Raw genomic sequence first — 17,488 nt, 5'->3', positions numbered from 1 at the left:
GAATTATAACCTGCTCTTCATAACACCACAAATTTGGGCCATTTCTTTGCTTTATACTATTCTTTGCTTTGAACTATTCCCAGTTATTGGAAAGCTCTTCATGCTTTGATCCATGTAAAGTTGGGTACGCAGAGCCACTATTAGACAAACTGTCACTGTTGCATTAGAGCATGATATTAGCAAACTATGACCCATGGATCAAATTCAACCCCACTGGTTGTTTGAGTTTTTTGTTTGTTTTTGTTTTTAATAAACTTCATTGAAACATAGGCCTGTTCATGTTGTTTGTGGCTGCTTTCAGAATACATCAGTAAGTTGAAATCTTATAGCCTACAAAGCCAGAAAATCTGATTATCTGATCATTTATAGGGAAATTGGCTGTAAAGAAGAACCATTATTTTAGAGGACTAAATACTTTACAGAAAATTTACCAAGAGAAATGTCAGCCTGGGGATATGATTTACAGTCCTGAAATTAAGCTCTATTTGAAAACTAATGAATATACAAATTAATTAGATATGGAGTTTTCACTTGTATAATTAATGAAGTGTCTTAGAAGATACCTAGATTCCATTAAAGGTTAAAATTGGAAGGGAATTTAAAGTGCTTCAACCTCAGGTTCTTACTGTGTGCACATCATTTCTCACCCAGTCTCTCTGGAATCATCTGGAACTCACCTTCTTAGAGCCACCCCACTTCAGTCTGCCAGATTCCTTCAGATGCCAACACAACCTCCAACCCCATTAGTACTAATCCTGCTTTCTGAAGTGACTCATAAATTGCTGTTTTATGTGTAATATTACTGGATTCATAATAAATATCTATATGGAACAATTATAATTTATGTATATATTGTCAGTTTTCCATGGATTTATATTTCTCTTATGAATCATTATAAACTAAATTTGCTACTTTGTGGTATTTATTGTACATCTAAGAATCTTAAGCATGAAGCCCATATAATTTTAAACAACATCTTTTAAAGGAATCCTTTTTCTTTTTTTAAATAAAAGACTAATTAGAAATATTGCAGTGTCAAATTCTGAAATAAAAATCCTTTATGAATCAAAGTTAACAACCTAGATTTGTTGTATATATGAATACAAAGATAAATTCAGATGATTAAGAGAAAATCGAAATTGCTATTTTCAAAGTTCTTTATAATCTAACCATAAATAAATTAATAAACTAATCAAGATGTAGCATTAAAGCTGTGGTGACTGAATATTAAGAAACATAAAGATATATTTTTAAGAGATATTGATTTTATCAGCAAAAATAGACAAAAGTTAACTGTTCATTAGCACACTATAGTGTCTGATAAAGCTAAAATGATAAATTTAAGTAAACACTATGGACCAAGCCTTGCTTGTTTTACATTTTATTTTTTTAAAAAACTGCAAGAATTTCTTGATCAAAAACAAGATCATGCTGAAGCTTATAATATAAATACATTATTAAAAGAAATGTTAGAACTGGTAAGATTATATTTTCTTCTTTTTTCTTTTACTTACATAAAGAGAACAAATCTCATGTATTTCATTTTATACAGTTTTAAGCGCATAATGATACTTCCCACCTTACCTTCCCTCCATCTCTCACTCCCACTCTTCCTTCTCCTTTTCTTTTTTCTCTTAATTTTTACAATGACAGACTTTCTATTTTCTTTATAATCACAAGCCTAACACACCATTAAATAGAGAATTCAACAAGTAGTAAGTAGAAAAATCACTGTTCCTCATGACTTGGAATATGTTGGCATTTTAGTTAGGAAATGTAAATGTGAGGGCGATTTTACTCAGAATTGTTTTAATTAATTTCATGGAAACAATCATGTTTTTAAATAACTATATAAAGACCATTATCTTTGGCGTTTGAAAATTATTTCAAAATTAGGTAAAATAAAACTCCTTTTCAAAAGTATTTATAATGTAGAATAGAAAATATGGCATGAAACTACATAAAAAGAACTCAACTTAGTGTTTTCAGCCTAATAAAAATGTTGTAAAAATACTTGTAAGCTTGAAAATCACACTAGCTATTCTTGTTTCAAATTCTGTTTAATATATTGTTCTGTATGATTTTATAATAAACAGATTACTTCTTGAACAGGAATTAAGAAGAAAGCTGCCAGGAAGGGGTTTTGTTGTCAGAGTAGTTCCCGCCTCATGTTTTGTAAGAGATTTCATGGTCCCATTGTAAAGAGTAGATGATTTAAAACGTGTTCCCAAGATAAACTTTCCCATTGTCATTAATGAGGATGGATAATACTGAGTGACAAGTGCATTAGGAATGACACAGAAAGAGCTGTTAGATTTGTCAGAGCGTATCACTTCAGGCATTGACACTTGAGGACATTCTTTTTGTGGATATTTGGTTGGGGTGAGAGTCTGATTTAAAGATACCAAAAGTTTGTGTTTGCTAGTAGAATAATGCATTTTACACTTTATGAACATATGTATTCCAATATTTATAAAATATTTGGAGAGTTATTTAGATTATGTTCTTCCACATTTTAAGTTCATGTTTTTATTAAATACTAATTTCTTTCTAAGAAAGTCATCCAACTGTCTAACATTTGAGCACTACAATAGTTCCACAAAGCTAAGTTTTCTCTTTTTAAAAGAATTATTTCCTAGAATACCCAACTGAAAGAAAGGTCCTAAAAATCATATATTTAAAAAAAACTTTTTTGCTGTCTTATTCCTGTATATAAAGGGAACTCCTTATTCTGCATCACCATGAGAATAAAGATTTTGGAGTAAGAAAACACATGTAATTTCTACTGTCTCTCTAAAAGTACATTACTTTAGAAAAACACATTATAAATATGAATCAGCAATTAATAATATATGACTATTCTAGTATATAAAGAATTTCCAAACTGTAGTATGCCTCTCAATTTCAATTTTGTACATGGAATTGGTCACTTTTTCGCCTTGAATCATCTTTCATGCTGCCAACCAAATTTTGTCTCTGTGTACCTTTTTGACACTAATAATGACTGAGCCTCTGTTCATTTGAGTTCAGGATTTCCCAAGCGGCAGTTTGGAGTGGGATAAACTATCTATCATGATTGCATACCACTAATCTGTCTCAACCCAACCACCCTATGACTGAAATTACACTTGACAGTTTACCTCTTCTTGATGAGCCTGAGGTGAACATAGCTGCAGACCATCCCTTTGAGGACATGGCAACTACTCCATATGTTAGGGAGGGTCCTTTTATTAGTGACACAAGACTTAAACTATGCCTGTAACAGAAGGGAGGTCGATCTCTCCCTCTGTTTCTCTCTTCCCCTCCCTCTTCCCCATTTTTCTGATTTTCAGTTGTATTCTTTCTATACTACAAAGCATTGTTACACAAAAATGTTAGGTAAATATACAAATACTTTCTATAGGTTAGCTTCACTGTGTGGCTAAAACCATAAAATTTTTTAGAATGATCATGTTTTCCAAAAAAAAGGTCTATCATTTATATACTGCAACTAAGTATCATAGATGTTCAGTTAATATTTGACTCTTACCAGAATTTACCAGTTCTTGATGTGTCTCAGTACATTTTCATATTATGGAAATATTTCTGAGACATTAATCTTCTCATTGTAGTATAGAGATATTTTTCAAAGTTTCAAATTCTTTAAAATTAAAAAATAGATTTGTAGAAACAGTACATTGAAAAGTATAGCAGAAAGCACTTTAATTTATTGTATAAAGGTTTCTTATTTAGCCTTAATCACCATTTTTACTATTCCTATATAAAGTCTAAAAGTGAGTGTCTGCTTTAAAAAATCAGCTTACTGCTTTATTTTTGTCTTTTCTTTGGAATCAGAAAATATCAGAGGCTTTGAAGTGGTGGTCCAGAAGAGGTTAAAGGACTTATTAACACCCTGGAAAAAAGAAATCTGAAGTAATTTTCAAGGATATATTTGAAAATTTTGATAGTAGAGGAAGTTTTTGTAAACAACATAGAGGACCTAGTGAACAACAGATTTAAATTGGAAAAGGAATAATTGAATTCTTTTGAATGAAGTCATTTGATTTTAAAGTTGTTTTTTGTAGAGCACGTATAGATAAGTTTACTATTAAAATGGAATCTGTATTTTTTTTTTTGACAGGCAGAGTTAGACAGTGAGAGAGAGAGAGAGAGAGAAAGGTCTTCCTTCCGTTGGTTCAACCCTCAAATGGCCGCTACAGCCAGCGCACTGCGCTGATCCGAAGCCAGGAGCCAGGAGCTTCCTCCTGGTCTCCCATGGGGTGCAGAGCCCAAGCACTTGGACCATCCTCCACTGCACTCCCGGGCCACAGCAGAGAGCTGGACTGGAAGAGGAGCAACTGGGACAGATTCCAGTTCCCCGACCGGGACTAGAACCTGGGGTGCCGGCACTGCAGGCGGAAGATTAGCTTAGTGAGCCATGGCACCGGCCTGGAATCTGTATTAATCTGTCCTGGATTGTTTGGAACATGAGTCCACCTAAAGAAATCAGATGACCTGAAAAGTTTGGCCAGTAGAGCTCTAAATGGGCCATCAGAGCCAACACTTCACTTTATTACTGGTTGTCTTTTACTTTTTTTTTTTTTTTTAAGATCTATTTATTTATTTGAAAGGCAGAAATACAGAGAGAAGAGTGAGAGAGATCTTCCATCCGCTAGTTCACTCCCCAAATGGCTGCAACAGCCAGGGCTTGACCAAGCCAAAGCCACAAACCAGGAGCATCTTCCAGGTCTCCCACATGGGTGCAGGGGCCCAAGGACTTGGGCTATCTTGTGCTGCTTTCCCAGGCCATAGCAGAGCTGGGTCGGAGGTGGAACAACCAGGGCACAAACCAGCACCCGTTTGAGATGCAGACATTGCAGGTGGAGCCTTAACCTTCTAAGCCACAGTGCCAGGCCCTGTCCTTTATTTATTTATTTTTTTTAAGATTCATTTATTTATTTGAATTTCAGAGTTAACAGAGAGAGAAGGAGAGGCAGTGAAAAAGAGAGAGGTCTTCTATCCATTGGTTCACTTCACAGTTGGCCCCAACGGCCGCTGGTGCAGGGGCCCAAGGACTCAGGCCATCTTCCACTGCTTTCGCAGACCACAGCAGAGAGCTGGAACAGAAGTGGAGCAGCTGGAACTTGAACTGGTGCCCAATGGGATACCAGCACTGGAGGCAGCAGCTTTACCCACTATGCCACAGTGCCAGCCCCTGTCCTCTACTTTTAATTAAAGTGTGTTGGGGCTGGCGCTGTGGTGCAGTGGGTTAAAGCCCTGGCCGGAAGTGCCGGCATCCCATATGGGCACCTGTTCTAGTCCCGTCTGCTCCTCTTCTGATCCAGTTCTCTGCTATGGCCTGGGAAAGCAGTGGAAGGTGGCCCAAGTCCTTGGGCTCCTGCACCCACGTGGAAGACCCAGAAGAAGCTCCTGGCTCCTGGCTTTGGATCAGTGCAGCTCCAGCCTTTGCAGCCATCTGGGGAGTGAACCAGCGGATGGAAGACCTCTCTCTCTGTCTCTACCACTCTCTGTAACTCTGTCATTCAAATAAGTAAAATAATGAGTAAATCTTTTTAAAAAAGAAAAAAATAAATAAAGTGTATTGTTCCCTTTAAAGATTCCTTTTAGTACAGGAAATATTGTTTATTATCTTATTAAATGGTCATATAATCATTAATGTATTCTACACAATGTTTTCTAAAGCACCTAATGTTAGATAACCTCATCTGTATTTGAGGAACTTATGTAAATTAAATTCCTGATGTCACAGAGATCATTGTTTAGTCAGGATGGTGAGTGAAGCATTTATATTTTGGAATGTAATGTAAATTATTTTAAACAAATAAGCTTAATATGCATTAGCTGTTATTTCTACTTTTTTTTAACTAATATAGTAGTTGCCAGTGAGCTATGTAAGGTTTTCATAATGTCATCTGAAATAAACAGCCTGAAAAACACTGTCAAATCATTTAAGTATTTCTGCTTTTTAAAATCTCAACTATGTTACTTTTTCCAGGAAGCTGCTATATAATTTGAGTAACATGTATTTCTAAAGAAGAGCTAGTACTATCAAAATAAATTAACAAACTATTTATATATATATATATATGTATATATCCGATATTCCAAAAGCAATTAAATGAAAAAAGTCGAACTTATACACTGATTCATGGTAGGCAGACTTAATTTTGCACTTAGGCAGTAAACTCTGTGATCCATTCATTTTATCATACCCAGTTACTCCACCCATCTAATTATATGATCATTAAATGTACTTTTTATTATAGGATGCATCTACATCGTTTTTTAAAATAAAATTGCTTCAATTTTTCACACAAGCATCTATTTTCTAATCAGAAGAGTTAATATTACATTGCTTTACAGTAAGTGTCGAAAAATTTAAAAATGGTAATTATTGAAATAGTTATCATCCAAAAAAGTAATTGCTTCATTTGGAAAGAAGAATTTATTTAATTTAAATGTGGAAAACAAGGAAATCATATTGGTGTTTGTGTAATACTTAAATAATTATACTTTTTGCTTGGGTTTTCCAGTAATCTTTTTAATATGCTTCCATGGCTAGGCATTTCATATCATAAATCCTATTTTAAAATGTGATAAGGGAACAGGTGTTTGGCGCAGCAATTTTTTATTTTTTTATCTTTATTTATTTATTTATTTATTTTTATTATTATTTTTTAGATAGGCAGAGTGGATAGTGAGAGAGAGACAGAGAGAAAGGTCTTCCTTTTTGCCGTTGGTTCACCCTCCAATGGCCGCTGCGGCCGGCTCATCACGCTGATCCGAAGCCAGGAGCCAGGTGCTTCTCCGGGTCTCCCATGCGGGTGCAGGGCCCAAGCACTTGGGTCATCCTCCACTGCCTTCCCAGGCCATAGCAGAGAGCTGGCCTGGAAGAGAGGCAGCCGGGATAGAATCCGGCGCCCTAACCGGGATTAGAACCCGGTGTGCCGGCGCTGCAAGGCGTAGGATTAGCCTGTTAAGCCATTGCGCTGGCCTGGCACAGCAATTAACTCAACACTTAGGGCATGCGCATCTCATATCAGACTGCCTGGTTCTAGTCCCCATTCCTCCACTTCTGATCTAGTTTGCTGCTAATGTGCGCCCTGAAAGGCAACAGATGATGGCTCAAGTACCTGGAGTCTTTGTTACCCATGTTGGAAACCCAGATTGAATTCTTGGTTCCTGGCTTCAGGCTGGTCCAGTTGTGACGGATGGCAGGCCTTTGGGGATTAAAGTAATGGATGGAAGATATCTCTCTGTCTCTCTGCTTTTCAAATAAAAAGTAATATAAATAAAATTTTTCAAAAGTGTGACAATGAAGAAAACTTATCATGCTTTTTAATCAGTAAATTATATAAAATTACCCTGAAAGATGCCTTAACACCATCACATATGGCAAAGTTACTATTCAGACTATTTTTAGCAAAATGATTTGCAGCACTCCAGCCATTTGTTTGTTCTGTACATCATAAAGGAATAGGTCTTTCCCATTGAAATAATTCCCTTTTCTATGTTTGAAATATCAGCATTAAATTTCCTTTGGTACGCTGTGTGTGCACGTGTGTCTTTAAGAGCACTAGAGAAAATGTAATGACAAATGTGGATCTGTCAGATTTTTTATATCCTCCCATAGGATAAAGCAGTTTGTTATTTCAGTGTAATGTTCATGCTGGATCAGATGAAGTTTCAAGGACTGATTATGTGAGAGTGAGATCAACCTTAAGTATTTATTAATTCACTTAGTAAATATTTATGGAGCTATCTTTAGGTGAATTCTTAATGTGGTCCAATATTTTTTGTTCAAATATGTGCCCTTAAGATCTGACTCTGTCTGCAGCCTCACCTCTTGCCTTAACCAACAAGGCACAGCTTGACTGTTTTCACTTCCAGTCCCCACTGTGCCCATTCTATCATTTCCAGGTCTTGTGTAAATACCAAAAATACTCTATATTCCTGCTAGATCAATCTTACTCTAAATTTAGTCATCAAGTTAAATGTCACTTTTTCCTCTAAAATCTCTTTACTGCTGATTATTCCAGACTAAATCAGGTAACTCACCTCTGCTCCCAGAGTACCTTGTAAGTTGTCTGTATTATAGCATTTACAACATTATTGTAATTCCCTGTTGCCTTGGTGACTTTTCACTATACCATAAGCCAAGAGCACAAACTGTCTTTTTGCTATTCATATATGCATCCGTAGCACTTAACATAGGGTCTACTGTACAACAAGTATATAGTAAATATTCTTTTGAATGAGTACAAAACTAATAATATGTGGAACTCTGCTAAATAGTTGACTGCATCTTCAACTGGCTCTTCATATGGGTTCTCTTTGGGGAAGAGCATTAATAACCAATTCTCCCAGCCCAAATCAAACTGTTTAAATTTCTCCTACTTACCAAAATGTTTCTTATTTTTTAAGGATTTATAACCTCTACTTGGGATACTCCCCCATCTCAACCTGGAATTTTAAAAAATATTTTGATTTTTTTTTATTTGAAAACAGAGAGAGAGAGAGAATGTCCGCAACAGCTGAGCAGCTGGGGAGGGGCCAGACCAAAGCTGGGAGCTGGGAATTTAATCCAGGTCTCCCATATGGATGGCAAGGAGGGCCAGACTAAAGCCAGGAGCCAGGAACTCCATCTAGGTCTCCCACGTGGTTGACAGGGACCCAACTACCCTGAGCCATCACCTGCTGTCTCCCAGGGTGTGCATCAGTAGGCAGCTAGACTCAAGCTGAGCTGGGACTCAAACTCGGGCACTCCAGAAGTGGATGCAGGTGTCCTAACTGCTAGGCAAAACACCCATCCATCACCTGGATATTTTTTTAAGAAAACTTTCACACCTAATTCATTCTTTCCTTCCAGGTGAAAATTTTGCTAGCTCCTTTTCACACCATTCACCCCTCCCTGCCAGATATTCTGACTTCAGTCTAAATCTTTGACTGATACAAAACAATTTTTATGAGTACGTATGTTACTTAATACATTAAAACCCTGTCAAATAACTTTAATTCAAATTTAAATATATTTTAAAAATCTGTATTATGTGCCTCTGTCTATGGACATATGGTAGAGATTCAGTGTGGGTACCTATCAGGATGACTAATTAAGTCCAGACCATCTGAGCATTTTAAATGTACCCTTCAAATGGAGGGGAGGTGCCAAGTTGATAACATCTTGATAACATTGGATAGTAATATCCCAAGGGTTTACATAGTCATTGTTCCTAGTCAATTGACATTTATATCTATTATCATTTGAGTGAAACATGATTAATTATTTTATGATAATTTGAATCATTGTTTAAAATTCAGTTTACAAAGTATTGTGTCCCTGCCATCTTCTCTTTCCATTCCTTTAGAGGATTTTGAGCCACTCTGCTATTTACGGAAGATGATTTCTCCTTCTAATTGTTACATGATAAGCCTCATTGTTTTCCAAATAGGAGACTCTTTCTCCCTCTATGAGTAATAATTTTATGCTATAGACATGAAGGATGAGGACAAAAATGTTGCATAAGGATTCTGTCTTTATTACACTCCACAGTAATACAATACAAAAAATTCAAGCAAAGGGGATCTTTTGCTTCTTCCATAGTGTCAAGAGTCACTGATTTTCAGATTTTTTTATTGGGTATTAAAATAACTATTTTTGTATCTTTTAGAAATATTTATCTTGAAATTTTATTCCTGAAATATTTTCCCAAAATCACTGTTTTTCCTAACCAAGAAACAGGAATCAGAGTTCCTACTTTTTATTAACTCTTACCTGTTTTAGTTAGAGATTTATTGCCTTAATCCGTATGTAATGTGTCTATCATGTAAGAAACATAAAAACAAAAGCTTAGTAATTTTCTGTAATGCCACAATTATGTCTTTCATCGGGATAATTATATAAAAGTAAATAAAGGTAGGGCTGAGATAATACCGAATTTAAGATGCCTTTCAAATGTATAATGCTTATAATTAAAAATTTCAAATAGAAACTAAAGGGCATTGGTTTTCTTACACATCAGCCTGATTTTCAAAATAAAACCAGAAAAGTTATCTGAATGGTTTCTTTACTTACACATTCAAACATGAAGCACAACAGTCCACTTAGAAGCTTTTTGTACCAAAAAAAAAAAAAAAAAGTTAATGTGTCTACACTAGAGTACAGAATTAAAAAGACAGACTTTTGTGTCTCATTTGACATGCAAAGTTAAGAGCAGAAATGATTTAAGTAGCCTAGTGCCATCAGAAAGTATTTAAGATTTGCAATGGGAAGTATGTAATTATTCATTTCATATCACCTAAGCCACTGAAAGTAAAATCACACATTATCAGTTATTAAAAGTAAACATCATGCATCATATATGATTTCATAGACTAAGATAATGACTTGCTAAATTTAGACATAAGTAAGTTATTATGTCTTTGTAAATAAAGTAGTTACCCCCTTTCCTACTTTATGCCAGTTGGACTACAGGGCACCAACAAAAATCCAGCCCAGCTTGGCCTAGCACATAATTACTCTCACAGACACATATGCATGTTTAGATGCACACGACATAAATCCCACAAAGCATGTATCCTTACAGTGGCCTTTCTAATGGCACACAGTAATAGTAATAGGTCAGTAATAGCTGCAGCATCTCAAGGTAGAAAGAAGCAAGAAGACTGACTTGTGAAGTGACTATGAAAGTACTTTTCTTCCCTGGCTGTGCTATGGACAATTCTGTGATCCTCTTAAGTAGCCAAGTGGCTTACAGTTTAACAGCTGGCAGCTAAAATAAGTCACCAAACTGTAGGTTTGCTGCAATATTACCATTCTGTCACTCCAACCAAGAACTTTGTTTTAAGCAGAAACTGGCTTTGAGATGCATGGTGTCCCTTTTTGTTTTTCTGAGAATATAAATGGTGGATGAGGTGGGTAGAGTAGCCAGGCTGGTGACAGTTTAGTCCATCTTTCAACCTCAGTTTCAGATAGGATAAGGAAACCTCTAAATAACTTCTATAAGGACACTGATGGCTTTCACCAGCATACTCTTGTGGACTAAGACTTAAGTAATTCATGGCAGTGGAGCCACCATTAGTGTACTTTAGAATGACTTAGTTATTGTGTGATTCCATAAAGGACTTCTCTGTCCTTCTCTACATGAGTTTCAAAGAATTGTTCAAATTGTTTTGTTAGTTAAACCTAGATTAATTTTTTAGTCAAGTAATTATTTAGGACTTGGACATTTTTTGTTTAAGGGGATTTTCTTATAATGGTGTATATTAGAAATGGTATTTATTCTACTTTGTGGAAAAACCTACATATAACTCTTTAGATAGGATTTTTACTGAGATATATGGATTGGAAGTAATAATTCAATAAAACAACCATCACATGCACAGTTTGCCCTAATGGCTTCCATATAAGCTGATGATATTCTGTTAAGTGTGAATAAATAAAACCCAAATTTAATAAAACTATCACAATATGACAGTAGTTTTTTTATGAAATTTAAGTTGCCTTTTTTTTAAGGCCAAACCCTAATCCCATTATCCATCATCATTTTAAACTCCATTTTAAGTATCAAAACTTCATTGTTTGATATAGATAAAAATTACTTCAAAGAAAATACTGTTGGTGTATATTTAAACATGCCAAAAATGTTTAACATTCACTGTGGTTTCTGTACACTATGATATGCTAGTATTTACTTCTTGATTCTTCTTGATCTAATGAAATGCTAATTAGTTCATAATTACTCTCTTTAACTTAACTGGAGAAGGCTTTCTTTGGAAGTATTATTCATTATATTTGAATTTATTCATTTTATTACTCATATTAGAAATCTCCTTATTAAAATACAATTTCTTATTTAAGATGGCCTTGAACCATACAAAAATGTAGTGTGCGGTCATAAAAACAAAAGTAGGACCCACAGAGGTGTCCTGCACGGAGAATACTGCATGCCGTTCTCAGTGTCTTGACTGCGGAGACTGGAGAAAGTCAAGTCACCGGTAGTGTTTTTTAATAGAAGCAAACAATAGGACAAGATCTTTGTAGAACTTCTTGAAAATCTTATTTGACAGAACATTGTCTAATAAACCTTTGAGACAATTCTGAACACTGTAGCACTATAAAACATCTTATTTAATAAAGAATTCACACTGGAGCACTGAGACACATTGTTCTCTTACTAAATATGGCAAACATTGCCTCTGAGTAGGTGTGTTAAATTGCTTGCGTGCTTTTGGCATTTTAATAGGAAAGCCTTTAAGTCTGATGCTACCAGTCATCACCATGTCTTCAGTTGACACATTCTCTTCTGTTAAAAAGTGGAAAATGAGGAAACTTGTATTTCTATGTAATTTGAATATAAGTCTCTTTCATGAGTATATTTAGAAAACTATGCAAAAACACTTGATATGCAACAAGAAGGCTCATTTATAAAACTGTTAATGAGTTACCATTTTTGCTTGACTTGCCAACCATTTTTCTTTATTTACCAGTTAATACATTTTGAGATTTGAAGTAAATGGAGGTAAAAGTCTTTTCCTTATAACACTTCACTTAAGGCCTCTGAAAAATGCCAGGGCATGGCTTTTCTCTCAAACCCAAGACTCACAGAATTAAGTATGATTTGTTCAGGAACAGAAATTCTGAAATAATTTAATTTTACATTTATGAACTGAATTAACATCTATCCATATTATGTTTTAGTGAACCTTACCTCTTTATGTAATAGCAGTAATAATGACTTCATGAATTCAGGTTTCCAATACCTAAACAAACAAAAGCACCTGGATTATAAAGTATGCTGTATATGTTTGTATACAATGTGGCATTAAAAAAAACTTTGGAAATTACTGGAGCTAAACACATGGTAACTACTGTAACTCCCTTTTGCCTATTTTATTGCAATACTAGAAAAAAAGGTAGTTTCTTTGTCCATCTGGTTTCCTTAGCATGTAAATTCTTTGCACATAGGGAAAACCGTCACTGTCAAGTGAAGAGCAAGGGTGGCAAAGTGGAGATTGTGACAGAATGAATGGACAGAGTTCTTGCCCCCGGGAGTCATGAGAATCCAGTAACATATTGATTAATACATTTAATCTTTAAAAAACATATACATTTATTCAACATACATGCTGTTAATATAATTAATTATTGTTATATAATATATATATAATTAATAAATGTTATAATGTAAGCATTGCAGGAAATCACTCTTGGTGGTTTCTTTTCTCACTTATGCTCTTAGGTACTTATACTGAAAGTTAAGATGTATGTATGTATTTATTTATTTGAAAGGTAAAGTTACAGAGTGAGTATCTTCCATCCACTGTTTTGCTTAAATGGCCGCAATGGCGGTGCCTGGGCCAGGCCAAAGCCAGGAGCCTGGAGCTTCTTCCAGGTATCCCATGTGGGTGCAGGGGCCATAATGGGATGCCAGAATCGCAGGTGGAGGCTTAACTTGCTATACCACAACATTGACCCCGAAGTCCCTCACTTCTATCACCCCCAGAGTCATACAGCCTGTTTCAGGTGTGTAGAGGAAGATTGCTTCCCAAATTAAATCAGATAAATCACTGTTTACCCACCACCCAATCTGACAGGAAAATCCTATTGACTCTGCTTTAAAATATGTTCATAATTAAAATAGTTTGTACAACCTCCACTGCCACCACTCAACCCAAGTCACCATCGTGCTTGTCTTGAATTATCCTAATAGCTTCCTAACTAGACCCTACCCTTGACCCTGACTGCCTTCATTGTGTTCTCATACTGCAGTCAGGAGGCTGACTCTTTCAGAACATAAGACAGATCATCGTCATTTCTCTGCACAAAACTCTGTTGATTTGCCATCTCACTCAGAAGTCCTTCAGTGGCCACCAAGACCCTATGTGACCCAGCTGCCTTAACTCTACTCTTGTTTTCTATTCCTCTCCCACCATTGATTCCAAAACAGCCCCACTGGCTTCGCTTCCTTGCTTGAACAAGTGAAGCCTTAGGGCCTTTGCTGCCCGCCCCCTTTTCCTGAAATGTTGTAATTTCATTTCTTTCATATCCTCAGTGCCTTCAAATATTTGTTAAAGCATCGCCTTCTTAAAGAGGCTTTTTCTAACTATTCTTTTTAAAGTAGCATGGTACCCCCATTCTGCCATTCCAAGTTACTCTTAATCTGCTTCATTTTTTTGCCCGTAACATCACCACCTTTTTTAAAAATTTTATTTGACAGTTAGAGTTATAGACAGTGAGAGAGAGAGACAGAGAGAAAGGTCTTCCTTCCGTTGGTTCACTCCCCAAATGGCCGCCATGGCTGGCGCTGTGCTGATCCAAAGCCAGAAGCCAGGTGCTTCTTCCTGGTCCCCCATGCGGGTTCAGCAGCCCAAGCACTTGGGCCATCCTCCACTGCCCTGCCGGGCCACAGCAGAGAGCTGGACTGGAAGAGGAGCAACCAGGACAGAATCCGACGCCCATATGGGATGTCAGCGCCGCAGAGGATTAACCAAGTGAGCCACGGCACCGGCCCCACATCATCACCTGTCAATATGCCATGTAATTTTCCTGTTTATGTTCACTGTCCATCATCCTGTGCTAGAGTGTGGGCTTCAAAGAATAAGGATTTTTTTTCTATTCTGTTCTGTTTAAAATAATGTCTGACATGTGGTAAGGTGTTCAGTGAATATTCTTAAATAAGTGAGTTTGTAAATCTCAGTTTCTCTCTAGTTATCTATTCCTTCTGCCTGCCCTACTTAAGTTATGTACAAGAATGAACAAATTTGGATGCTTTTAGTGATTCTAATAAGATAACTTGTTACTGCTATTTATTGAGGACTTAATATGTATTAGACAGTGTACTAGGTACACTGGCTGTATTATCTCATTTGCTCCCTACAACTAGTCCCCAAAGTCAGCTAAGGAGACAGAGAGGTTAAGTTACTTGCCAGGAGTCATATCTAGAGTGAATGGCTGAGTTTTTAAGTCCCTAAGGAACTCTAAAGGCCAGGTCCTCTTTGTAGCTTTCTGGGTTATGACTACTTTTAGCAAATTTTAGTCAATCTCAGGATTCTTATTTATATTCACTAAAGAATAATTACTGAAACAGTTGCATGGCATTAACAGTAAATTGATTGGATACTAATTTCCTAATGCTGTTTCTTCTTTTAAAGTACATATTTAGAGATATAAACTGGTTTATCAAGACTGTAGCTTTGGAACATTGTAATTTCAACCTCTAGAAAAGTGATATTGTTTTTAGATTGATGGAAAAGAGTATTTGCAATATTATGTGTATCTTCAAAAAAGATCTGGATTAACTATACAAGGGTATTTCAAGCAGTTCGTGGAAAAATAAAATTAAAAGATAATGCACATTTTCCACAAACTTTTTGAAGATCGCTTGTATAAGTGAGACATTGAATAACATGAATTAACTTGCTCAAAGACAACAAAGGAAACAGAAGAAATAATTTAAAAAGTGAAATAGTGTTGTGGTATGTTAAGAGCCATATTATTCATATTTTTATTGTAGTACTTTCAAAAAGTCATTTTTTAAAATCTTTTAAAATTTCACTCTCAAAACATCCAGCTGAGATTAAGCCAGACTGAAACCAGGAGTCCAAAACTTGACTCAGATTTGGGGTGTCAGGGACCCAAGTACTTGTGCCATCCTCTGCTGCCTCTCAAGCGTGCACATTAGCAGTAATTGACTGGAAGAAAAGTAGTCAACTCTCAAAGCAGGCGCTCCAGTATGGATGCAGGCTTCCCAAGCAGCACTCAAACCACTGGCACGATGTCTGCTCCTAAAATCATTGTTTTAAGATTTGTTTTGTTTATTTGAAAGGCACAGTTAGAGGGAGAGAGAGAGGGAGAGAGAGAGATCTTCCATCCACTGGTTCACTTCCCAAATAGCCACAATGGCCGGGGCTGGGACAGGCTCATACCAGGATCTTGGAATTCCATCCAGGTCTCCCAAGTGGGTGACAGCAGCCCATGTACTTGGGCCATCATTTGCTTCTTTCCCAGGGACATTAGCAGAGAGCTGGGTCAGAAATGGAGCAGCCAGGATGTGAACTGGTTTGCCAGTGTCATAGGTGGTAGCTGAACCCACTGGATCAAGATGCTGGCACCCTAAAATCATTTTTAAAGCTGTATATTGGGGTCAGCACTGTGGCTTAGTTTGTTAAGCTGCCACCTGCCAGTGCCAGCATCCCATATGTGCGCCGGTTTGAGACCCAGCTGCTCCACTTCCAATCCATCTTCCTGATAATGTACCTGGGAAAGCAGTGGAAGATGGCCCAAGTCCTTGGGCCCCTGCACCCACGTGGGAGACCTGGAAGAAGCTCCTGACTCCTGACTTCCAACCGGCCCAGCTCCAGCTATCGCAGCCATTTGGGGAGGGAGTGAACCAGCATGTAGAAGATCTCAATCTCTCTCTCGCGCTCTCTCTCTCTCTCTCTCTCTTCCTCTGCCTCCCTCTCTGTAACTCCACCTTTCAAGTAAAATAAATAAATCATTTAAAAAAAAAAACTGTGCATTTTCTCACATATTGTTGACATATAAAAAATTCATTGCAAATGGAAATAGTATTATAATTTCTGATCTATTAGTTATGTGCTTTAATATCTTTTCATCATAACAATGAAGTAAAAATTTAATTCATTCACTTAATAGAAAAGATCTATAGCATTGCCTAATTGGCATTCATTGTCTAACTATAAAAAAAGTCTGACTTCATTTCTAAATTCAGATGAGCAGTTTCTAGATAGTCTCTTCATTTGTTATAGCCATGAGATTGTCCGATGGTTGTTATGAAACACGATGCAAGCCCTTTTAGTTTGTGTTTGTTTTGCAATTGTGGGAGCATAGTACCACACTAAGATCTAGGGTGGGTGAGAACTATGACTTCCTTTTGTCAAGGTAAATTAAGTGGAGGAGAACCTGAAGACTGTAGGTCCATTTTCAAGTAGATCAATTTTAGAAGAGAATAACTACAGAAATCAAGGATCTGAAATTAAATTCCTTTGAAACTGCCCATGTCCACATACCAATGGGAAAGTCTTTGTAAATCCCAAAGGGCTTGCATTTCCCCATTTTTGAAAAAGATTATTTACTATATTTTAAAGGCAGAGTTACAGGGGGGGAGAGTTCATCTGTCCCCTGATTTACTCCCCAAATGGCTGCAAGAGCTGAGGCTGGTCCAGGCTGAAGCCAGGAGTCAGGAGCTTCACTGTGGTCTCCCACGTGGGTGACAGGGGCCCAAGTACTTAGGGCATCCTCCACTCCTTTCCCAGGCATATTAGCAGGGAACTGGATCCAAAGTGAAGCAGCTGGGACACGAACTGATGCCTGTGTGGGATGCAAACATCACGGGCTGCAGCTTAACCCACTGCACCACAGTGCTGGCCTTCTTTTTCCATATTAAGTCCTCTGCATTATATTATGTAGCACACTAAAATTTAGAAAACATTCTAGTTTTTGTATGGTTACAGTAGTTTCTTAAAAGTC

At 36.7% G+C, this 17,488-nt stretch overlaps 1 protein-coding gene across 2 annotated transcripts in view; it reads left to right on the top strand.

The window, feature by feature from the left end:
- Positions 1 to 17,488, top strand: part of ELP4 (elongator acetyltransferase complex subunit 4) — a 276,483-nt gene that overhangs the window by 146,846 nt on the left and 112,149 nt on the right. The window contains exon 10 of one of the 2 annotated variants that reach the window (XM_062198050.1): positions 652 to 762. The exons of the other annotated variant lie outside the window; for it this stretch is intronic. Within the exon in view, the coding sequence (XP_062054034.1) occupies positions 652 to 747 (96 nt within the window). The 3' untranslated portion in view covers positions 748 to 762. Of the gene's footprint in view, positions 1 to 651; positions 763 to 17,488 lie in introns of those variants that run through there. 2 annotated transcript variants of the gene reach the window in all.

This window comes from Lepus europaeus, chromosome 7, assembly GCF_033115175.1.
Source record: "Lepus europaeus isolate LE1 chromosome 7, mLepTim1.pri, whole genome shotgun sequence".
Classification (NCBI taxonomy): domain Eukaryota; kingdom Metazoa; phylum Chordata; class Mammalia; order Lagomorpha; family Leporidae; genus Lepus; species Lepus europaeus.
This window is presented reverse-complemented; position numbering and strand designations above follow the sequence as displayed.